Below are 25,704 nucleotides of genomic sequence, written 5' to 3'. Positions count from 1 at the left end.
GGATCTAGAGTCTAATAGACCCCATTTTCTTCAAAAAAGAGTACCTGTCACTACCTATTGCTATCATAGGGGATATTTACATTCCCTAAGATAACAATAAAAATGTTTAAAAGAAATGAAAGGAACTGTTTAAAAATAAGATAAAAAAGCAAAAAAATAATAAAGAAAAAAAAAAAAGTACCCCTGTCCCCCCCCCCTGCTCTCGCGTAAAGGTGAACGCAAGCATCGGTCTGGCGTCAAATGTAAACAGCAATTGCACCATGTATGTGAGATATCACCACGAAGGTCAGATCAAGGGCAGTAATTTTAGCAGTAGACCTCCTCTGTAAATCTAAAGCTAGGCTTTTAAAGGCTTTTAAAAATGTATTTAGATTGTTGCCACTGCACGTTTGTAGCACAATTTTAAAGCATGTCATGTTTGGTATCCATGTACTAGGCCTAAGATCATCTTTTTTATTTAATCAAACATTTGGGCAATATAGTGTGTTTTAGTGCATTAAAATTTAAAAAAGTATGTTTTTTCCCAAAAAAATGCGTTTGAAAAATCGCTGCGCAAATACTGTGTGGAAAAAAAAAAAATGAAACACCCACCATTTTAATCTGTATGGCATTTGCTTTAAAAAAATATATAATATTTGGGGGTTCAAAGTAATTTTCTTGCAAAAAAAATAATTTTTTCATGTAAACAAAAAGTGTCAGAAAGGGCTTTGTCTTCAAGTGGTTAGAAGAGTGGGTGATGTGTGTCATAAGCTTCTAAATGTTGTGCATAAAATGCCAGGGCAGTTCAAACCCCCCCAAATGACCCCAAGACATTTGCTGAGAGGCTGAGAGGTTGAGTCCATGGAATATTTCATATTGTGACACAAGCTGCGGGAAAAAGACAATTTTTTTTTTTTTGCACAAAGTTGTCACTAAATGATATATTGCTCAAACATGCCATGGGAATATGTGAAATTACACCCCAAAATACATTTTGTTGCTACGGGGATACCACATGTGAGACTTTTTGGGAGCCTAGCCGCGAACAGGACCTCGAAAACCAAGCACTGCCTTCATGCTTTCTAAGGGCGTAAATTTTTGATTTCACTCTTCACTGCCTATCACAGTTTCGGAGGCCATGGAATGCCCAGGTGGCACAACCCCCCCAAATGACCCTATTTTGGAAAGTAGACACCCCAAGCTATTTGCTGAGCGGTATAGTGAGTATTTTGCAGACCTCACCTTTTGTCACAAAGTTTTGAAAATTGAAAAAAGAAAAAAAAAATTTTTCTTGTCTTTCTTCATTTTCAAAAACAAATGAGAGCTGCAAAATACTCACTATGCCTCTCAGAAAATAGCTTGGGGTGTCTACTTTCCAAAATGGGGTCATTTGGGGGGGGGGGGGTTGTGCTATCTTGGCATTTTATGGCCTTTGAAACTGTGATAGGTAGTGAGGAGTGAATCAAAAATTTACGCCCTTAGAAATCCTGAAGGTGGTGATTGGTTTTCGGGGCCACGTATGCAGGTTGGCTCCAAAAAAGTCCCACACATGTGGTATCCCCATACTCAGGAGAAGCAGCAGAATGTATTTTGGGGTGTAATTCCACATATGCCCATGACATGTTTGAGCAATATATCAGTTAGTGACAACTTTGTGCAAAAAAAAAAAAGTTTGTAATTTTCCCACAACTTGTGTCAAAATATAAAATGTTCCATGGACTCAACATTCCTCTCAGCAAATAGCTTGGGGTCATTTGGGGTAATTTGGGGGGGTTTGTGCCATCTTAGCATTTTATGGCCTTCAAAACTGTGATAGATATTGAGGAGTGAAATAAAAAATTTATGCCCTTAGAAATCCTGAAGGCGGTGCTTGGTTTCGGGGCCCCATACGCAGCTAGGCTCCCAAAAAGTCCCACACATGTGGTATCCCCATACTCAGGAGAAGCAGCTAAATGTATTTTGGGGTGAAATTCCACATATGCCCATGGCCTGTGTGAGCAATATATCATTTAGTGACAACTTTTTGTAATTTTTTTTGTCATTATTCAATCACTTGGGACAAAAAAAATAATATTCAATGGGCTCAACATGCCTCTCAGCAATTTCCTTGGGGTGTCTACTTTCCAAAATGGGGTCATTTGGGGGGTCTTGTACTGCCCTGCCATTTTAGCACCTCAAGAAATGACATAGGCAGTCTTAAACTAAAAGCTGTGTAAACTCCAGAAAATGTACCCTAGTTTGTAGACACTTTTGTGCAAACCAATAAATATACGCTTATTGATTGTTTTTTACCAAAGACATGTGGCCGAATACATTTTGGCCTAAATGTATGACTAAAATTGAGTTTATTGGATTTTTTTTATAACAAAAAGTAGAAAATAACATTTTTTTCAAAATTTTCGGTCTTTTTCCGTTTATAGCGCAAAAAATAAAAATCGCAGAGGTGATCAAATACCATCAAAAGAAAGCGCTATTTGTGGGAAGAAAAGGACGCAAATTTCGTTTGGGTACAGCATTGCATGACCGCGCAATTAGCAGTTAAAGCGACACAGTGCCAAATTGTAAAAAGTGCTCTGGTCAGGAAGGGAGTAAATCCTTCCGGGGCTGAAGTGGTTAAACAGGTGCTGAGAAATTGGGCCTTGGGCACTGGTGCTGGTCCCACAACACTGCAACCCCTCACAGATACTATAGTTGGAGTGCAGGAATGAGCCCTGCTGCACAGTATTGCATCAAAAATTGTAATTACACACCCCTGTTAAACAGGGGCAGAAAAATTGGGCCTTGGCCACTGGTGGCAGTGTCCAGAACCAAAAATGTTCTTACAAGCTATCAACATGAAAATTGAGGAGGAAGAGGATTGTGACTCAGCATACCAGGATACTCACTCAGCATCAGCATAGGCAGTCTTGAAGGGATCTCACATTAAAAAAAAATCAATCGGTTACATCAGCATCAGGTGCTTGGTAGCTGGTGATCCAAGACTGAATCATTTTTATGAAGGTCAGCCGATCGACTGATTCGGTGGACAGGCGCACCCTGTGATTGGTTACAAAGCCTTCAGCAGCACTGAATGTGCGTTCCAAAAGAACGTTGGATGCAGGACAGGCCAGTAGCTCAATTGCATACTGTGCAAGCTCTGGCCAGTGATCCATTCTCAAGACCCAGTAACCCAGAGGATTTTCGGTGGGAAAGGTGTCCAAGTCTGATCTTGCCACTAGGTAATCCTGCACCATGTGAATCAGACGCTGGCGATGGTTGCTGGAACCGATCAGACCTTGGGGTTGCGGACTAAAAAATTGTCTGAACGCATCGGTCAGATGGCCACCTTCTCCGCCACTCCTTCTTTGACTGACCAAAGCCTCAGCAACACGTTGTCCAGGAGGACCAGGAAATTGTAACCTCCCAGGCTCTGGAAACGCGTTGCACAAACCTTTCTGCAAGGCCTCCTGAAGATGTTTCATCCTCTGCTCCCTCTGCGACGGCAAGATAAGGTCCGCAACCTTACCCTTGTAACGTGGATCAAGGAGGGTTGCCAGCCAGTAATCATCCCTCCCCTTGATACCACGAATACGAGGATCCTTCCGCAGGCTTTGCAGGATCAGGGAGGCCATGCAGCATAGGTTTGCTGAGGCATTTGGTCCAGAGTCCTCTGGGTCACTAAGGACGACATGATCCACAGCCACCTCCTCCCAGCCACGTACAAGTCCATGGGTTTCTTCGGACTGTAAATGATCTCTTGAAGACTGCTGCTGCTGCTGATGCTGAGTGCCAGGCTCCACCTCCATGCTGACACAATCCTCCTCCTCCTCCTCCTCTTCCTGTGTGATCAGCGGGCATGCAGGAACACTGTCTGGATAAAGGGGGCCTTGAGAGGTAAGGAAGTCCTCCTCTTCCTCCCTCTGTTCTGCCTCAAGTGCCCTGTCCATTATTCCACGCAGCGTGTGCTCCAACAGGTGGACAATAGGGACAGTGTCACTGATGCATGCACTGTCACTGCTCACCATCCTCGTGGCCTCCTCAAATGGTGACAGGACAGTGCATGTATCCCTGATCATGGCCCACTGGTGTGGGGAAAAAAACAAGCTCCAAAACTGCTGAGTGTGCAGCCGCTGCAGCATGGCCAACGTTGAGTTCCACCTGGTGGGCATGTCACAGATTAGGCGGTTCTTGGGCAGGTTAAATTCCTTTTGGAGGTCAGCCAGCCGAGCACTGGCATTATATGACCGGCGGAAATGCACACAGACTTTCCTGGCCTGCCTCAGGACATCCTGTAAGCCCAGGTACCTGCCCAAGAACCGCTGCACCACCAAGTTAAGGACGTGAGCCAAACAGGGCACATGGGTCAGTTGTCCCTGTCGGAGGGCAGAGAGGAGGTTGGTGCCATTGTCGCAAACCACCATACCTGCCTTTAGCTGGCGTGGCGTCAACCACCTCTGAACCTGCCCCTGCAGAGCTGACAGAATCTCAGCCCCAGTGTGGCTCCTGTCCCCCAAGCACACCAGCTCAAGCACTGCATGGCATCTTTTTGCCTGCATGGTTCTGAGGACAAATCAGCACAAGAAGAGGCCATGAAGGAAGAAGAAGAGGAGAGGGTGGAGGAGAGAGGTGTGGCAGAATCACCACTAGTAGAATTTTGGAGGCGTGGAGGCAGAATAACCTCCAACTACAAGTCCACTACTGCACCCTGTCCTGCATCTTTCCCAGCTGCCAGAAGAGTCACCCAGTGTGTGGTGAAAGATAGGAAACATCCCTGTCCATGCCTGCTGGACCATGAGTCAGCGGTAATATGCACCTTACAGCTGACCGCCCTGTCCAGCAAGGCCAAGACATTGCCTTCCACATGCCGGTAGAGAGCCAGAATCGCCTTCTGTGAGAAAAAGTGACTTTTGGGAACCTGCCACTAAGGAACCGCACATTCCACAAACTCACAGAAGGGGGAAGAGTCTACCAACTGGAAAGGCAGCAGTTGAAGTGCTAGCAATTTAGCCAAGCTAGCATTCAACCGCTGGGCATGTGGATGGCTGGGAGCGAACTTCTTTCAGCGGTGCAGCAGTTGGGGCAGGGAAATTTGCCTGGTACAATCTGACGTCGGTGTACTGATAGCACATTGCCCGCAAGTACTTGGCTGTGACACACCTAATTCTACACCTTCATTCCTCTCAGTGCAGGTCTCAGAGAGGACTGAAGGTATAGTGGGGTTGGAGATCCCAGCTGATGAGGAGCAAGGAGAGGTCCGCTTTGTTCTTTGGTGTGGGTCTTTTATGTACGCTTGCCAACGAACTGCGTGGAAGGTCGACATATGTCTGGTCAAGCATGTGGTGCCCAAGTGGGTGATGTTTTGACCACACGAGATACGCTTGAGACATATGTTGAAAATAGCAGCGGTGGGATCTGATGCACTCGTCTCAAAAAAGGCTCACACCAAAGAACTTTTGGAATAACGTGCAGAGACAGCAGTGCCCTGCACATGCGGAGCTCTGCGGTGTGATGCAGTCGGTGTGCTGCCCTTAAGCTGGCTCCTGGAGGGCATCCTGCCTCATTGGAGATGTGCCTCCTCCTCCTTTCTCCTATCAGGCACCCACGTGGAGTCAGTGACCTCATCATCCCCTCCCTCCTCATCACAGGAGCAAAGCTGGCAGTATGCTGCAGCTAGGGGAACATGACTGCCAGATTGCTGTCCTTCTTGGGCACCCCCTCTCTCTGGGCTCACGTTACTGCCTTCCTCTAGCTGGGTACCATCATCTGAACCTTCAAAAGCTGGGCATCCTCCTGGAGCATGTACCCAACACTGTGGTCAAACAGTTCGGGGGACTCCTCAGGAGGACGTGGTTGGGCTAGGGAAGGAGTGACTGATGCCACTGAGCCGAGGGAAGAGGCCGCGTTGGCAGCTGCTTTGCCAGACAAAGTACCCTGAGCCTGGGTGAGAGAGGATGAGGAGGATGAGGACGGCTTGGTCATCCACTCTACCAAGTCTTCCGCATGTTACGGCTCAATGCGGCCAGCTGCCGAAAAAAAGGACAAGCATGTCCCACGGCCACGTGCTGATGAGGATGCACCGTCTCCATGACCAGCACTGTTGCCTCTAGACACAGAGCCTGCTTGCCCTCTTTTATTGACTTGTGACTGTCTTCCTCTCCTTGTTGGCCTTCCAGACATACTAATGGCCTGCAGTGAGATGTAGCTGCGCAAAGCTGGGATGCATATATATACTGATACTGCAACTAGCAGAATCAACTGGCAGCCTGTGGTACTAATAGGATCAGAAGAACACCACCAATATTCTTCAGGTAGCTTTAGGTGCACACTGTGCAGAGGACACAGTACACTAACTGTAAATACTGTAGCTGCCTGCCTGTGGTATTAATAGGAGCAGAACAACAGCAATTGTATTCAGGTAGCTTTAGGTGCACACTGTGCAGAGGACGCACTACACTAACTTGTAAATACTACAGCTGTCTGCGGTACTAATAGGATCAGAAAAACACCACCAATTATCTTCAGGTAGCTTTAGGTGCACATTGTGCAGAGGACGCACTACACTAACTTGTAAATACTACAGCTGCCTGCGGTACTATTAGGATCAGAAGAACACCACCAATTTTCTTCAGGTAGCTTTAGGTGCACACTGTGCAGAGGATGCACTACACTAACTTGTAAATACTGCAGCTGTCTGCAGTACTAATAGGATAAGACGAACACCACCAATTTTCTTCAGGTAGCTTTAGATGCACACTGTGCAGAGGACGCACTACACTAACTTGTAAATACTGCAGCTGCCTGCCGTACTAATAGGATCAGAACACCACCAATTTTCTTCAGGTAGCTTTAGGTGCACACTGTGCAGAGGACGCACTACACTAACTGTAAATACTGTAGCTAATAGGACTAATAGGATCAGAAGAACACCAACAATTTTCTTCAGGTAGCTGTAAATACTGTAAAAACACCTGCCTGCCTGTCAGTAGGAAAACAATAACAGGAACGGATCTAGCTAAACTGAATACAGTGTGTATATATATATATATATATATATATATATATATATATATATATATATATATACACACATACACACACACACACACACACACACACAACGCCTAGGATGCATATATATATATATATATACACACACAATACACTGTAAGTGCAGCTAACAGACTCTCACCTGCCTACTCTATCTAACTTAAATCAAATGACACTGTCTCTCTCTATATATATCTCTCTCTCAACGCCGGAACACACTACACAGGGCCGACGTGCAGATGGCCTTATATAGTGTGGGGCATGTACTAAACCACCTAAGCCATAATTGGCCATAGTGTATGCTTGGCCAAATATCAGCCAGCAATGCACTGCGATGCCGCAGTGAATTATGGGCCATGACGCACCACTCGAATTTGGTGCGAATGGCCCATATCGTTTGCAATTCAACAAATGGGCAAACATGCGATGTTCGAGCCGAACATGGGTTCAACTCATACTCGAAGCTCATCCCTAGTTGCCACTGAAGTCCTCTTCCACTCCTCCATGATGACATCACAGAGCTGGTGGATGTTAGAGATCTTGTGCTCTTCCACCTTTCATTTGAGGATGCCCCACAGATGCTCAATAGAGTTTAGGTCTGGAGGCATGCTTGGCTAGTCCATCACCTTTACCCTGAGCTTCTTTAGCAAGGCAGTGGTTGTCTTGAAGGTGTATTTGATGTCGTTATGTTGGAATACTGCCCTGCGGCCCAGTCTCTGAAAGGAGGGGATCATGCTCTGCTTCAGTATGTCACAGTACATATTGACATTCATGGTTCCCTCAATGAACTGTAGCTCCCCAGTGCCGGCAGCACTCATGCAGCCCCAGACCATGACACTCCCAACACCATGTTTGACTGTAGGCAAGACACACTTGTCTTTTTACTCCTCATCTGGTTGCCACCACACACGCTTGACACCATCTGAACCAAAAAAGTTTATCTTTGTCTCATCAAACCACAGGACATGGTTCTAGTAATCCATGTCCTTAGTCTGCTTGTCTTCAGCAAACTGTTTGCGGGCTTTCTTGTGCATCATCCTTAGAAGAGGCTTCCTTCTGGGATGACAGCCATGCAGACCAATTTGATGCAGCGTGCAGCGTATGGTCTGAGCACTGACAACCTGACCCCCCCACCCCTTCAACCTCTGCAGCAATGCTGGCAGCACTCATATATCTATTTCCCAAAGACAACCTCTTGATATGACTCTGAGCATGTGCACTCATCTTCTTTGGTTGACCATGATGAGGCCTGTTCTGAGTGGAACCTGTCCTGTTAAACTGCTGTATGGTCTTGGCCACTGTGTTGCAGCTCAGTTTCAGGGTCTTGGCAATCTTCTTAAAGCCTAGGCCATCTTTATGTAGAGCCACAATTCTTTTTTTCAGATCCTCAGAGAGTTCTTTGCCATGAGGTATCATGTTGAATCTCCAGTGACCAGTATGAGAAAGTGAGAGAGATAACACCAAATTTAACACACCTGCTCCTCATTCACACCTGAAACCTTGTAACACTAACGAGTCACATGGCACCGGTGAGGGAAAATGGCTAATCGGGCCCAATTTGGACATTTTCATTTAGGGGGTGTACTCACTTTTGTTGCTAGTGGTTTAGACATTAATGGCTGTGTGTTGAGTTATTTTGAGGGACAGCAAATGTACACTGTTATAAAAGCTGTACACTCACTACTTTACATTGTAGCAACATGTCATTTCTTCAGTGTCATCACATGAAAAGATATAATAAAATATTTACAAAAATGTGAGGGGTGTACTCACTTTTGTAAGATACTGTATATATTACTTTATTAGTGATGTTTTCTTATGCAGAACAAAGTAAAAAATTCACTTAAAACTGGTACGTACTCAATTTCCTAGATCTTCTTTACAGCCGCCAAGAGATAAGGAAAAAGAAGGCTTGTGCAATCTCTAAACTAGTTTGTCAGAGCTCACACAGGGCTAAGAGCTCTTTTCCCAGCTATAGGAGAAGCAAGTCCCATGCTCACGCATACCAGGTAGTTCCTGATATTCCACTTAACTCCTGCCGGTCAACTGGAATAATGCAGGAGCAAGGAAAAATGAGTATATGCTGCACATAAAAAAGAAAGTAAAAAAAAAATACTATACATTCCCTTTAAGCGAAAATATTCATATTGGTACAAAAATAGAGGAAGCATAGTATATTCCTAAGTATAGTATAGTCTTAGGAAGTTGTGTCTATTTTATTTTTCTATCAGTATAGTTGTACAGTAATTCAATTGGTGTCAAAATGTCACTTATTCTGTGTTGGCCCAACCTTGGATCATAAAGAGAAATATGACAAAACTAAACAAAAAGAGAACTTCTGAACTGACATAAAGCTAGAGATCGGTCTGAATGAGAACAAAAAAGGACAGACTATGCTCATGGTCGCAGCACAGAGGGACATCCAAGCTTAGGTGAAGGATACGGTGACAATGAAAAATGTTCTAAAAGAGGAGCTAGAGAAAGTAGTATCAAAATTCATCTTAAAGGCCAAGGGCAAGCAATACAAATAAATAGAAAATGTAATCCCATGCTGTATTGTAACATCTTCCAAAGATCTGTAAAGTTATTTTAGTCTTGCAATTAACCCAACCCTGCTGTGCTATAGGGATACATAATATACAGAGGGTGACCACATACAGTATGTACAGTATTTGTCACACAATTACGTGTATTATTACAGCTGAACTTTAGGCAAAGAGAAAACAAAAAAAAAATGGTTATGTAACCATTAAAACGTATGTAAACCTCAACTCCAGGCCAACAGCTGAAATGCATAATTAGGGGTTGAAATATTTTTTTTTTTTTCTGCTGCAATTATGTAACACTTACAGGCCTTACACCTTCTCAAGACTGTGACTAGGTAGTAAAAGAAGTAGCAGGCTGATTAGCTTATCTGTCCTGCTGTTCTCTCCTCCTATCACCATGCCCCTTATTAGCACATGAGCACTGCAGCACAACTGATCAAGTTTGTGCTGCTTCCCCCATTTGCAACCTGAGTTCTGCTGTACAGTTAACTGCATGACGCTTATGCCAAGTTAAATGCAGGTACTTACACTGCTTGCATTAAAAAAAACAGAATTAGTGTCATTTATATCAGCTTGAAGTTCATCTTTAAATATTGTATTTATTATTTTAGGATTATGTAATTCCCTGTATAGCAGGGATCAAACAGGAATGGGAGGGTAATCACTCAGGGCTCCTTTGCAGTGCACAGCATTGCCAAACATTGTGTGAACGTGCTTAAACAAGGGAAGAGCACAGGGATGATCTCATTAGTGGGCTGCAGTGCTTCATCATTGTCCAGTCAGCAGGTTTGAGGGTCCTCAACCAAGCTCTTTTTTTATTAAAGTGTATCTAAACCCCAATTTTTATTGTATTCCTTTTCCAAAGAGTAGGGAATGGTTTAAAATTCTACCAGGTGATTATGCCCTTTGTGTCCCATTTGAGAGATTTCCCTTCACTTTGTATCATGTAAACATAACAGGAAGTAAAAGGAAACCTGTCCATAGTGGGGTAAATCCTATCTTAGACAGCTATCAATGGAACAAGTGTCCATCCCCAAGATTTATTTTCTATTCTTGTTCTAGTAGCAACATATTAGATGTTCTCTCTTGCTGTCCCAGTGGCAGGGTTTATCTGAATAAAGAAAATGAATCTCTCAACAGGGACACAGACAGCAATAATAACCTGATATGGGTTTTAAACCCTCAGAACTCCATCCAAAATTAACAAAAAAATATGTCTTTAAATACAATTTAACTGCACTGCAGGCCGTGGACCTTGGTCAATTCAATAAGTTAAAGCAGTCATTATTTCTAAGCCCTCATTTCTTAAAAGAATAATTATTATAGATAAGAATGTTTTTATAGCTTAATAAATAAAGGATTACATTGTCTTTTAGGATTGGCCAGATCGCACAAAGAGATTTATATATCATTTGGCAGGTAAGGCAGAATGCTTATATGCATTTCAAGAATGTATTTACTGTATCTGTTTTTCATTAGTTAAGCTTTAAGAATCAACTTTCATTTGCATTTCATTACAGCCATCCATTATATTTGGATTTTCCAGACTCCTAATGCCAGCTTCACACTAAGGCCGTGTTCAGGTTTTCAGGTTTTAGCGCTAGAAATAGCCTCTAAATAACGCCTGAAAACCGCTTCCTATTCATAACAGTGTGACTTTTCACACTGGGTCGGTGTGCTTGTGGGACGTTAGGAAAAGTCCTGCAAGCAGCATCTTTAGAGCAGGTTGGGAGCGCTGTATACAGTGCTCCCAAAATGCCTTGACCATTGAAATGAATGGGCAGCGTTTCCAAAGCGCCTGAAAAGCGATTTGGAATCGCCGCAACAAGGGAGCTTTTAATCCCATCTTTGGTGCTAAAAGCACCTCGCTAGAGGCCGAAAAGCACTGCAATAACGAGCAGCGCTTAAGTGCTAATGGTCGGGCGATGCCTGGGCACTGCAGTGTGAAAGTAGCCTAATCCACATTTAGTGATTGCCTCATTTTCATTCTTATACACTGGTGCAGACCTATAACAGCATGCCATAAGTTATGGCACCTATGTAATGTACTTTGATTTATGATCTCAGAATTTGCATTCAGTTAGATATCTTGTCGCTTAATAGACAGGCTGGACCCAGTGAATTATGTAGTGGGGTTGATAGTACTAAGGGACTATAAGAGATATGAAAACCTTATGGTTCCGGTGCCACATGTACCGGGAGCACTTCTGTAAAATCAGCCCCCATCACACAGGTACAGATCCCGGGTCCTATCCTACTCTCCACTTGTCTCCTAGTACCCAGCGGATGGAGCGGCACTTAAAGGCCGGCGGCTCAAGTCCAAGCCGTGGTCCCCAACCCTCCCTCACGCAGGGCTCAGCAACCCAAGATGGCCGACAGCACAAACATAGGAACAGCAATGCACCCAGCCCAGCCTGTTCTCCTGGCCCCTGCTCCCCTGGAAGAACAGTATGGCAAGATAGCACAGGCAGTAGCCGCTCTGCTATCCCCCACAATTACTGCAGCAGTGGACAGAGCAGTGAACGCAGGCATTGATCAGATTTGGAGGGAGTTCAGGGAGCAGGCAGGTAGGCTCACAGAGGCAGAGCAGTGCATATCTGATCTGGAAGAGGAGGCCCAGAGCTCCCAGGCTGCTGCACAATTGTCAGGGACATGGCCGTCACAGGACTGGCAATGTGGCCCAAATCCAACATGGGCATCCACAGAGAGTCCAGGTGCATGGGGGAGCGTGTGCTGCGGATTGGCGCATGTGCATACGCAATATGACAAGTGCACGGCAGTGCGCAAGTGGCATGAGGGACACTGGCTCCAACTGCCCTATTTAAACTAGCCATTTAAACTAGCCACTAAAGACAGAACTTTGCTGGATTATCTCAGCTTCTCTGTGTTCCCTGTGATTCTGTATCCTGATCTATGGACTACCCATTACTGACCCGCCTTGACCTTGCTCTCCGATATCCCGGCTTGACCTCTGGCTTGCATTTGGACTTTGCTTCTCTTCCTGTCTCCTGTGTATAACCCTGGCTTGGCCCTTCTACTCTGCTGTTCCAGTCTCCTGTGTATGACTTCACCTTGCCCCTGTTTATGCTTCTGGACAGATTTACCCTGTATGACCTTTGGCCTGGCTTCTGGTTTCTTTCCTTACCAAGCACCGCAAGTACAGATATTTCTACCAGCCTGCTACAGTCATCCCTCGGTGATCAGCTCATCTGACTACAAGCAAGCACCTGGCAAACCGTTCTTCTTTGAGCACTGCGCTCCCTGTTCCCAACTCCATGGGCATGCTGCGCTCAGCTTCAAGGGGTGCCCTCTTAGCATCTTGGTCTCCAACCTGACAACAATAGACCTCTCAAACCGAGCATTACATCCTGGAAAAACTAGATGATTTGGTAAATCGTTCACCCTGAAACAATTTAAGGATCATTGGCCTCCCTGAGACTTACAACTCTGGATTTTTGACAGACCTATACACCACCTGCATCCCTGAAGCCCTTGGGATTACTGCACCCTGCATAGTAAAAAAGGTACACTGAGTAGGAGCTCCCTCTAATCACTGGCGCTCTCCTTGCCCTATCATTGTGCGATATCTGAACTATTCAGATAGCGTGGCCATATTGAAATCATTTCGTAATGCCAACTCCTTCCAACTGGATGGCCACAAGCTTTTAATCTTCACGGACTACTCACAAGAAGTGTCCTGCAGGAGAAAAGCCTTTGAACACATATGCTCGGCTTTACATCTCAAAGGGATCAAGTTTACTTTGGCATACCCGGCTGTCCTTCATCTCACCGACCATTCAGGGGGGACCAAGTCATTTTCCCATCCTGAAGAAGCGGCCACATACCTTAAAACATATCTCCACATCTCTCAAGAGCTAACCCCAATGGAGACCACCCGATACCCTGCGGGCCCCAGGGAGCAGCGTAACCCTCGCAAAGATCGCCCAAAAAGGTTCCATCCACCTAAGCACTGCTGACAGGAGTCTTATCAGAGCAAAAGAGCTTTTTGGCAGCAATCAACGAACATAACATACATTCAGTTGAAGGTAATAAAAGATAGTCATAAATTAGAAAGGTGTATCTGTAACAAAATACTGAGAAAAATGTGGTTGTTTTGGGGATCCAGAGTTATATAAGGTTACACAATCGACTTAGCATTGGTTAATTCCGAATTGAACTAGCCAAGAAAAGTGAGACTCTATTGTAAAAGTAAATAGACATTGAAAGCATTACTTCATGGGATGAGAGTGAGGCAACAGATTGATATAGTAAACCAAATGACCGCGTCGCCAACGGTATAGATAGGGTAAGAGAGAGGGAAAGAGAGAGGGGGAGGAAACAATTTAGTTGAGTAAAGAAGAGGAGGGAGGCAAGAGCTGCCGGAAGGAGGGTCGGGGGTGTCATATGGGTCCCTGTCGTAATAAGATAGATAATTCTAGGGGATGGAGAGAGTTAAGGTTCAAGGAGGTGCTTATCAAAATCAGGGGGCAAGAAGTGTTCTTTCCATGGCTGCCATATTTTGAGGTGTTGAGGAATCCTGTCTAGGATTGTGGCTTCAATTTTTTTGTGTATCATGGCTTGGGTGACTCTATTCTTGGTTTCAGTTACATTCAGTGTTGGTGTTTTCCACGCCTTAGCTATCGTCTGTTTGGCCGCAGTAGTTAGGTGGAGGAGGAGGCGGTGCTGGGCCCTGGTACAGTCAACTGGGATGTGATTCAGCAATGCAAGAGCTGGGTCAGAGGGTCTGAGGGGATTTGGAGCAATGTAGAGGCCATGTGGAAGATAGAGGTTCGAAAATGCTGCACAACCGGGCACGACCACCATATGTGGGCATGCGTGCCTTTTTCTCCGCAACCACGGAAGCATACCGGGGGGTAACCTGGTAAGAATTTGTTAATCCATGCTGGGACCAGGTACCATCGCATAAGGACTTTATCATTTGCTTCAAGTGCAATAACAATTTGGGAAGAGGACTTTGTGTTGATCCATATATCTATCCAGTCATCTGCATTTAAGTCTATGGCTAAGTCCTGGGACCACTGTGTAGCATATGGCGGGAGGTTAGCTGGGGGGGATGTAAGGTGGCTATAAAGGCGGGAAATGATACCTGGGGCATGTGGGTCTGAGTGACAAATGCCTTCATATAAATATAGGCTCTCTAGTGACGTATGCATGCCTATGATTTTCTGGGTAAAATGGGCAATCTAAAGGTATCGAAAGCACTCTTTGGAGGGGAGTTGTGTTTGTGCTTGCAGTGAAAGTTTGCATGGAGTTGCTGGTAACGAGGTCACGTATGCGTCGCAGTCCAGATTGGGTCCAGGCTTGGAAGGAAGTGGGATCAGTGAAGGCAGGGAAGAAATTTGGGTGGTTGAAAAAGGAGAGTTATGGAGAATGTGGGGATTTTAACTTGTACGGCTCACATAATTTATCCCAGAGTCCATAATAGGTTATTTACTGCCAGGGGATGGAGATGTGTGGATTCGTTTGGAAAAGATGTGTGCGGTTACTCGTTAGTTTTATACCTAAATATGGAATCGAGGAAGTGGACCAATTGAAGGGAAAATGTCAACTGCTTTTTATGTCATATACAGAACACTTATGCCTTGATGTCTGGCTCTGGTCAATTACTTCTATGTATCATTATCGTCCAATCAAATATGCACTCTTCAGTCTCATTGGGGATTATTTACTAAAGGCAAATCCACTTTGCACTACAAGTGCACTGCAAGTGCACTTGGAAGTAAAGTTGCTGTAGATCCAAGGGGGACATGCAAGTAAAATAATAAACAGCATTTTAGCTTGCACATGATTGGATGATAAAATCAGCAAAGCTTCACCTCATTTCAGAGCTTCCCCTCAGATCTACAGTGATCTACAGCGACTGCACTTACAAGTATACTTCCAAGTGCACTTTCAGTGCACTTGTAGTGCAAAGTGGATTTGCCTTTAGTAAATCAACCCCATTGTCTCTTTACATTAATGTGAGTCACACTGTGTTCTGTTATGTTCTGTGTAGCTTTTTTTTCTCATGTCTAATAAGCCTCAATAAAGAATATATTAATTTCACTGTAAAAATGTTACAAGCGCTTTTGGTGAATACTGTAAGAGGCAATACTGATGCTCGCTGCGCAGGTGTGTTCCACCATTGCCATTATCAGGGAACCAACCCAGGATGAGCTATGCCATGCATCTGTTGCTGAAGCCTCTGCATATTAATGGCTTCAAAGAGTTTGGAAGGGATCAGCAGCACTGATTCACTCAAAGGAAAAAAACATTGCAGTAGGTTTGGGTATATGGCTGAAAACCAGACTGGAGTAGCTGTGGATGGCAACCAAACAGCTTCTATCTTCAGCTTGTTTAGTTAAATATGTTTTATCTGCTTATATTTTGCCTTTCATGGTTCATCCCCCCCCCCCCCTCATCAACATGCTAATGCAACTTTTAAATAAAATCTTTCTAATTTTATTACATACCTTATTTTAGATCCAGGGGTATCATCACTGAGTCTTTGTGCTTCTCTATGCAATGTAGACAGATCGTGGCCGGTGAGAGAGGTGTAATGGTGCTGTACATAAATTCCCGGAAACATCACAGCGCCCTGACTCAGCACTCCTCTCAAGAACCCTCAGCCCTGATGCAATCAGAGTGGGCAATTTCAGGACAGGAAGCTGTACAACCATGCAAGACTGAAGATAAGGCTGAAGTTCAGTTTGAGCTTTGAAAATGAAAGATAAAAGCTGATTTGTTCTCATACACAACAGCTCCAGATTCTGACTGTTCCAGTTTTGATAAACTACCCTCACAGTGCTTTAGCAAAATAGGTTATTCAGTTAGGGTTTACATCTGCTTAAACACTTGGGTGTTAATAGAGGCTACAATCTAATTCTGTATAAATAAATAAATATAATTTTAATAAGAACTAGAATCTGTCTTAATATCATCTTCCTGCAATCCCACTCAGACTGGGAAAGGAAATGGCAACACTCAGTCTCTACTGCACTGCACAGGACTGTCCATCTAACACTGTGTGCTTGCCCTTATTGTCCAACCACAGACTGGGAAGAATCTTAGACCACGTATTTTGCTCAACTGCAGTGTAGTCTATAGACAAATATCAGGGACTTGGCTGCGCTTTTTTGGCAGCAGTGCCTGTATCAGTCTGGTAACAGAATTATACATCTTTTAGCAATGAAATAATTTCTTAACAATTTATGTCAACAGTTTTGTTTGGTATTTAGCTTTTAAATAAATCAAACATAAAAAAAAAAAAATAAAAAGGTATATGGCAGTTGCAAATTTTTTTTCTAGTATCATAAATATCCATTGTTTTTATATATTGGCAAATATATAATAATGTATTGATCAAGTACCAACATCACATAAGAACAATAAAAAAGTTCAATTCAATTTGAATACTGCAAATACTTTAATATCCACCCTCGTTCAACAACTGCTTGGCTAGCTAATACAATGTTATATCTATAATAGGACATCAAGACAGAAAATGTGTTTCCAACCATTAAAAATGATTCATGCACTAGGTTGAGAATGGCTTTATTCAGTCCCTGGTGGGAGGGTATCCCTAGGCTTACTGGGGATCTTGGAGCACTGTAGCTTTTCGAATGTGTTCGTTGCCTTACATGCTAAATATTAAGGAGTCTGCTATACTTTCTCTTTGCCGCAATATCATGGTAATTACCCAAGTTGACAGATCTATCTCAGAAAAGCAGATGGTATTTCAGGTATGTTGGACCAACTAATGGTTAATGGAGCTCCAAAAACCCCTTTCATGCTCTGTAGTCTTTTGTCTGGTAGCTTTGTTGTGTGATGATTTACAGCATGACTGACTAAATGGTAACATACATACACCTCCATACCTATATTGATGAAGCAGATCCCCTGATCTAGGCAACACATTGAGTTAAGCCATCCTCACCCTACTGCATGAATCAACTTTCATTATTAAAAACACAATATTTATCTTGAGATCTCATTATAGATATGACAATATATTAACTATCCAAGCAATAGTTAATTGAGGGTGGATACGGAGGTATTATGCAACTTGTGTCAAATATATGTCATGCAAATGAAAATTGATTTTTTTGTTATATTCTCAAAATAATACATTTTTATAATAGCCTTTTTTCTGCAACCTAATTATCCCATTAATTGGTCTATAATTTGAATGTTCCAACAAATAATGTGGTGTCTTGATTGCCCACCAGTCCAACATATTATAAATTGATGGGAGAGATTGCTTTTTTGGTTTAGCTTGCTGGAATTGGCATGGGGACAAATTTGACACCTTCAGCTGTCATTGTGCTTTGTTGGGCTTTTGGTGTGTTCTTGTGCCTTTAAGGAGAAATGGGTTGCCTGCAGGCATACCTTCCCTCAATGTATAATTTGCTATATGTGCTTCAATATAGAGGCTCTCATAGAATAGAATTAGGGACCACAGTACATAAAGAGGCCTTTACGAGGCAGTGTGGCTTCCACATGTGTTTGCAAATGTGCAACTGAAACCTTTTTTTAATCAAATTCTTAAACAGTGTAATTTGTTTTCTTTTGCTGGCTATATTATAAGTGTGCTGTGAAATTTTTGTATTGCGTTCTTTTGTTCAAACCCCTCAAAGTGCACCTAACTTTAAAAAAAAAATAGTTATGAATTAATTTGAGTGGTTGCAATTTTTGTTCAACATATTAGAAACTTTATATTTTAGCAATAGTAAATGTATTTCTTAGCAAAGAGGCCTAATGATCTCAAGGAATATGTGAACAGGGTAACAAAGCACAGTTAATAACCAAGTACTGTTTCACCCTACCCCTTGCACAGTAAATTAGATCAGGTCATATTCTACCTGCAAAATGTTCCTTAATTTCAAATACTATAAAGAAGACACATAGATTATTAAAAAGAACACAACCTACGATCTAGTTCCTTATATAAAAAAAATAAAACGTTGTTGATAAAAGTCAGGAATAATGCAGATTGTTAAAAGTAGCACTATTTCTATAGTAACAAGGTTAATTGCACAGTTCAATAATTTTCCAGCTACAGAATGGACTACATAGAGAAAGTCACGAAACAAGCTAAAACCACCCATAAGAAAATGCAATAATTTTATTGGCCTGATTTTACAAACTGCTGCAAACCCACATATTGATGAAAAAAGGAGATAAGGGGAGATCAGTTTGAAACATATTTGAGTGTTGTAACTCATATTTGATAAGATGCACTACTATTTGATGATTGAATCTATTTTAATACAGCCTATGTTATATTGCAAACTTAAAGAAAAATATCACACAAAACATTTTATTTTGGTTTAGATTCAATGACACACCAAGCTTGCTGTTATGGCTGCTTGAGCGATCCCCTTCCAATACTGGACCTGAAGTGATATACGCACAAAACATGATGTCATGTCACCACATGGGTGACGTCACTGAGGATGCAGCCCCGCATGTCTGCACATGCTCAGAGAATCGACTGAAGGAATCAGGTTCCATCTTGGTGATGGCACTGTGAGCTTTATTACACAGATGAATGACCCGGACAGTGGACACCTCATCAAGCCACCTAACCTGTGAGCTGGCAAGTTAGAGAGCATCAGAGTCTCCCCCAGCTATCCAGGAGCTAGGATGGCTCGGACACTGCATATGGGTGAGCGGTTCTACAAATCCTATATGGATCGCTAGCTGAAGTGCCTACTTGTGAAGAGCACTGACTGGGAGCTCTTTAATGCATATTCAGCTGCTGGACATTAGTTGCCCCCTCAACACAATATGTGTAGAACTAACTGCATCAATACAGTGCCAATACTCACTGGGGTTAATCAGCCACACTCACTTGACTGCATTTACCTATCATCCTATGCAGAGGTGCTTCAGTTATTGATTGAGGTCTTTACATCCTAATGCGGCCCTGCAGGAGTAGGATCATTATTAATTCCAGTTCAGTGAGCAACTAGATTGATTTACTGAGACCACCTCTAGGACCCGGTGTTATCCGCCTAAGTTGGGAACATATATGTGCTGTGCTCCTTATATACTATGATAGGTGGCACAACACTTGCATTTGTATTTCCCGATTTGGCAGCGCTTGTGGGCTGGTATGAGCCTCTTGTAGCCAGTGGTATATCCAGTCACGATTGCATGTGTTGTATGCGAGCGCAGCTGCAACATTTTAGACAACGTTGTCTCTTTAATTACAATTGTGGTGGAGGTGGTGAAGTTTTTTTTTATTTAAACAAGTTTTTATTGCCATATGCATAAAATAGTACATTTCACCAATACAAGATCATATAGTTTGATACAAACATTTCATGCAAAGGAGAAGTGTTCCATGTAAACATTCTATGTTTATATATGTATACATTCTAAGTATTCCATGTATACATGTATACGTTAGTCTATCTACATACAGCATATGTCTTTTGTTGTTATCACAAAAAGGAGAGGCAGACCTATGTCTAACCTCCTAAAGCCCCAAAACAAAACAAACAGAACTAAAATAAAATAAAAGGAAAAGAAAAAGGAACAGGGAAGATACCTCCCCTCTTATCAAACCTGTTAGAGTGCACTACTAACCCATGCCTCACATCATATGCTGTATAGTCTGTTCTACTGTGCCATAATGTTACGTCTTTGTATGAAGAATAAAGCCATAGACTAGTACATATAGAGAAAAACCTGTGTTGGTTTAAACCTTATATGGCTTTTTAAGGGCAATCAGCCACTGTATCAATATAGTCTACCCATCTTGGCCAAATTTTTGTAAGTTTTTTTAGGACGGTGGTGGAGTTTTTTTAAGCCCAGTATTTTGTACTTCATATTTTTCAATACCGATCCCATGACTTTAAGCTGCTTTGTCCTTTGTGTAACCTTTGTTTAACCTTGGTCCTTTTGTTGTGATTTTCATCCCAATCTTTCTATGTGACCTGAAGTGATATCCAGAGTTTGGTTCTTAGCTGATCCTCCATGTTGCTTTCTTTAGAATGAAGGTTTCAGAGATTCCTATAGAGAACCCACTAGAGTCCCAGTGACACTATAATGCTGGCATCACAGTCCTCTCATAATATTTGGAAGATGCATTTTGTAGAAGGCAAGAAGAAAGTGCAGTTTGAACCCAACCCTTGGATGCCACATTGTGACCAGCAGTTGAAGGATATCTTGCTGCCAAAGTAAAACAAGAATGGGTTCCATAAAGAATCCAGGATGTAACATTTACATCATTATCCATTATTATGTTTAATGAATGCATGAAAAAGAGTTACAATACATTTTCCATATTACACATACGGTAGCTGCACACTTTAAAGTCAAATAAATAAATGTACCTTTATGCTGAGTCCAAATCCTCCTACAGTTTGTCTTCTGATTGCTACTGTTCTTTCCTAGAACAAAGTAAAGAAGGCATGCTGAAATGTGTTCAAGCTGTATAACTTATTGACAAAAAATATATTTATTATCAGAAACAGCATGTGCAAAATCTTTCTATAGTGTTGTCATAGTACTAAGCACTTTGAAAAGTACACACAACTAGTTCCAGCATTTCTTTTCACTCCTACAATGTATAATAATTTCATACCACACTTATGCAGAATGATAAAAAATGTAAACAAAGGGGTGGGAATTATGTAAAAATCTAAAGATTACGTAATAAAATAAATAATACATTTCTTTCACAAAAGAAAAACCCTCCACACCCATCCCATTTTCTCAACATAGAAATCTTACAAATGGTACATTAGAAGGGGTATAATTTGCCAAGCTGCCAGGCATAACAATTAACAGATGAGAAAAAAAAAATGAAAAACTGGTAGAGCAAATTCACACCTTGGAGTCCCAACACCAATAAAAACATTGTCTCAAGCTGTAGCTACAGATTTACAGTTGAGGTGCACAAGTTGAAAGAGAACATATTTAGAGTTCAGAAATATGCCAAGCAGATCTTTAGCGAAAGCACAAGGACACAATTTTTCATGCCCCCCCTTAAGGTTTATAATGGAAACTTGCTTTCCAAGTCCCAGTACATGATAGGTTGTTTTAAGCAATTCTACTTAACATTTTGCAATCTCTTCACCACTCTCTCCCTCCATCACCTATGTCTTCTCTTCCTATATCTCTCTCCATTTCTTCCTCTGTTCCATGTTCATAGTTTATAAGGAAATCTATTCCCTACATTTCCCTCTGAATACACTCCCAAGTTCTGGAGTACACAGATGTTAGTCAGGTTGAAAACGGACACTAGTCCATTTAGTTAAACCAATGATTTAATAATAAAAAAAACACATACACAAATAGAAAACCTCCAAATACATTTTCCTATGCCCACAGTTGATCCAGAGAAAGGCAAAAAACCCAAAAAAGCATGATCCAATTTGCTCCAGTGGGGGGAAAAAATTCTTCCTTATCCCCCATAAAGCAATCAGATATTCCCTGGATCAACTGTTATTAAACTCTCAAGTAGGGATGAGCTTTCGAGTTCGAGTCGAACTCATGTTCGACTCGAACATTGGCTGTTCGCAAGTTCGCCGAACAGCGAACAATTTGGGGTGTTCGCGGCAAATTAGAATGCCGCGGAACACCCTTTAAAAGTCTATGGGAGAAATCAAAAGTGCTAATTTTAAAGGCTAATATGCAAGTTATTGTCATAAAAAGTGTTTGGGGACCTGGGTCCTGCCCCAGGGGACATGGATCAATGCAAAAAAAAGTTTTAAAAACGGCTGTTTTTTCAGGAGCAGTGATTTTAATAATGCTTAAAGTCAATCAATAAAAGTGTAATATCCCTTTAAATTTTGTACCTGGGGGGTGTCTATAGTATGCCTGTAAAGGGGCGCATGTTTCCTGTGTTTAGAACAGTCTGACAGCAAAATGACATTTTGAAGGAAAAAACTCATTTAAAACTACCCGCGGCTATTGCATTGCCGACAATACACATAGAAGTTCATTGATAAAAACGGCATGGGAATTCCCCAAAGGGGAACCCCAAACCAAAATTTAAAAAAAAAAATGACGTGGGAGTCCCCCTAAATTCCATACCAGGCCCTTCAGGTCTGATATGGATATTAAGGGGAACCCCGACCAAAATTTAAAAAAAAATGACGTGGGGTTCCCCCTAAATTCCATACCAGACCCTTCAGGTCTGGTATGGATTTTAAGGGGAACCCCGCGCCAAAAAAAAAAAAAAAAATGGCGTGGGGTCCCCCCAAAAATCCATGCCAGACCCTTATCCGAGCACGCAACCTGGCAGGCCGCAGGAAAAGAGGGGGGGACGAGAGTGCGGCCCCCCTCCTTCCTGAACCGTACCAGGCCACATGCCCTCAACATTGGGAGGGTGCTTTGGGGTAGCCCCCCAAAACACCTTGTCCCCATGTTGATGAGGACAAGGGCCTCATCCCCACAACCCTGGCCGGTGGTTGTGGGGGTCTGCGGGCGGGGGGCTTATCGGAATCTGGAAGCCCCCTTTAACAAGGTGACCCCCAGATCCCGGCCCCCCCCCTGTGTGAAATGGTAAGGGGGTACTTATACCCCTACCATTTCACGAAAAAAGTGTCAAAAATGTTAAAAATGACAAGAGACAGTTTTTGACAATTCCTTTATTTAAATGCTTCTTCTTTCTTCTATCTTCCTTCATCTTCTGGTTCTTCTGGTTCTTCCTCCGGCGTTCTCGTCCAGCATCTCCTCCGCGGCGTCTTCTATCTTCTTCTCCTCGGGCCGCTCCGCACCCATGGCATGGGGGGGAGGCTCCCGCTCTTCTCTTCTTCTTTTCTTCTCTTCTTCTCTTCTTCATTTTCTTCTCCGGGCCGCTCCGCAATCCATGCTGGCATGGAGGGAGGCTCCCGCTGTGTGACGGCGCTCCTCGTCTGACAGTTCTTAAATAACGGGGGGCGGGGCCACCCGGTGACCCCGCCCCCCTCTGACGCACGGGACATGACGGGACTTCCCTGTGGCATTCCCCGTGAGGTCACAGGGAAGTCCCGTCAAGTCACCGTGCGTCAGAGTGGGGCGGGGTCACCGGGTGCCCCGCCCCCCCCGTTATTTAAGAACTGTCAGACGAGGAGCGCCGTCACACAGCGGGAGCCTCCCTCCATGCCAGCATGGATTGCGGAGCGGCCCGGAGAAGAAAATGAAGAAGAGAAGAAGAGAAGAAAAGAAGAAGAGAAGAGCGGGAGCCTCCCCCCCATGCCATGGGTGCGGAGCGGCCCGAGGAGAAGAAGATAGAAGACGCCGCGGAGGAGATGCTGGACGAGAACGCCGGAGGAAGAACCAGAAGAGCCAGAAGAACCAGAAGAACCAGAAGATGAAGGAAGATAGAAGAAAGAAGAAGCATTTAAATAAAGGAATTGTCAAAAACTGTCTCTTGTCATTTTTAACATTTTTGACACTTTTTTCGTGAAATGGTAGGGGTACTTATGTACCCCCTTACCATTTCACACAGGGGGGGGCCGGGATCTGGGGGTCACCTTGTTAAAGGGGGCTTCCAGATTCCGATAAGCCCCCCGCCCGAAGACCCCCACAACCACCGGCCAGGGTTGTGGGGATGAGGCCCTTGTCCTCATCAACATGGGGACAAGGTGTTTTGGGGGGCTACCCCAAAGCACCCTCCCAATGTTGAGGGCATGTGGCCTGGTACGGTTCAGGAGGGAGGGGGGCCGCACTCTCGTCCCCCCCTCTTTTCCTGCGCCCTGCCAGGTTGTGTGCTCGGATAAGGGTCTGGTATGGATTTTTGGGGGGACCCCACGCCGTTTTTTTTTTTGGCACGGGGTTCCCCTTAAAATCCATACCAGACCTGAAGGGTATGTAGGGTATATGCATGTAAAACTTATGTAGGGAGATTTGTTTCATCCCTGTGTATCATCTGAGGCTGTTCACTTCACTGGGTATATGTGAGGGTTTACATCCAGTTTAAGACCAAAAGCTTGGCTAATTATCCGCCACAGCCACATAGATATGATGGAATGAAATAATGGCGCATCCTTCTGGGGTTAGTCCAGGATTACAGAAAGAAACCAGTCTTCCTGACAGAAGCAGTGACTATGGGACAGACTCACAGTCTGAACGACATGAAGACAATGGAAAGAAATGTTCTTTTAGTGAACTGGAACCAGACAGAGGGATAAAAGAATATGTCTTTATTGAAGTGAAAGGCAGAAATTACCAAAGTATTGGGCCTTAATACCACCTTGCCCCTATGCAGAACCAAAAACAGTACTTTGCAGGAACCTTTAGGAGAAAATACTTAGTACTATGTAGGGTACAAAAAGGGCACAGCTTACCAAAATTAAAACAGCAGCCTAACACTGAAGAACAGTGGAGGAAACATCATGATTTGAGCTTGCTTCACTTCGTCAGGACCTGGACCATAAGCCATCATTGAGGGCAAGATGAATTCCCAAGTTTAACAAAAAATCTTACAGGATAATTTCAGGGTGGCTATCTACTAGATGAAGCTTAGTAGAAGCTGGGTGATGCAACAAAAGGGCAATAAAACTAAGCATCAAAATAAATCCACCACAGACTGGATTCAGAAAAAGAAAATACATCTTTTGGAGTAGCCCAGTTAGAGCCCAGACCTTAACCCACAGAGTTGCTGTGGAATGACTTAAAGAAAGCCATTTATACCAGAAATTCCTCCTGAATGTTGTGCAGGTCTGATATAGAGCTACCGAAAGCACTTGCTTGAAGTCTTTGCTGCCAAATGAGGTTCGACAAGCTATTAACTCTAAGGCCGCATACACATGGGTGGCCTTTTCGACCGGACTGGTCAGACGGACTTCCGACTGACTTTTTAACGAACGGACCTGCCTACACACGATCACACCAAAGTCCGACGGATTCGTACGTGATGACGTACACCGGGCTAAAATAAGGAAGTCGATAGCCAATAGCCAATAGCTGCCCTAGCGTCGGTTTTGTCCATCAGACTAGCATACAGATGAGTGGATTTCTGGGTCCGGTGGAGTTACGACGTAAAGCATGTTCCAAATCTAAAGTCCGTCAGATTTTCGACTGGAAAAGTCCGCTGAAGGTCCGATGAAGCCCACACACGATCGGTCCGTCGGACCAGTCTGATAGAAAATTCCGCTCGTGTGTACGCTGCATAAGGGTTCACATAATTTTTTTTCTCCACCACTGTGAATGTGCA

At 43.4% G+C, this 25,704-nt stretch overlaps 1 protein-coding gene across 2 annotated transcripts in view; it reads right to left on the bottom strand.

The window, feature by feature from the left end:
- Nucleotides 1-25,704, bottom strand: part of SNTG1 (syntrophin gamma 1) — a 1,290,858-nt gene that overhangs the window by 324,477 nt on the left and 940,677 nt on the right. For both annotated transcript variants that reach the window (XM_073631576.1, XM_073631575.1), the window contains one exon: nt 20,894-20,950. In XM_073631576.1, the coding sequence (XP_073487677.1) occupies nt 20,894-20,950 (57 nt within the window). The remainder of the gene's footprint in view (nt 1-20,893; nt 20,951-25,704) is intronic.

The sequence above is a fragment of the Aquarana catesbeiana genome, linkage group LG05 (genome assembly GCF_042186555.1).
Source record: "Aquarana catesbeiana isolate 2022-GZ linkage group LG05, ASM4218655v1, whole genome shotgun sequence".
NCBI lineage: Eukaryota > Metazoa > Chordata > Amphibia > Anura > Ranidae > Aquarana > Aquarana catesbeiana.
The sequence above is the reverse complement of the archived record's forward strand: the minus strand, read 5'-3'. Positions and strand labels throughout refer to the sequence as shown.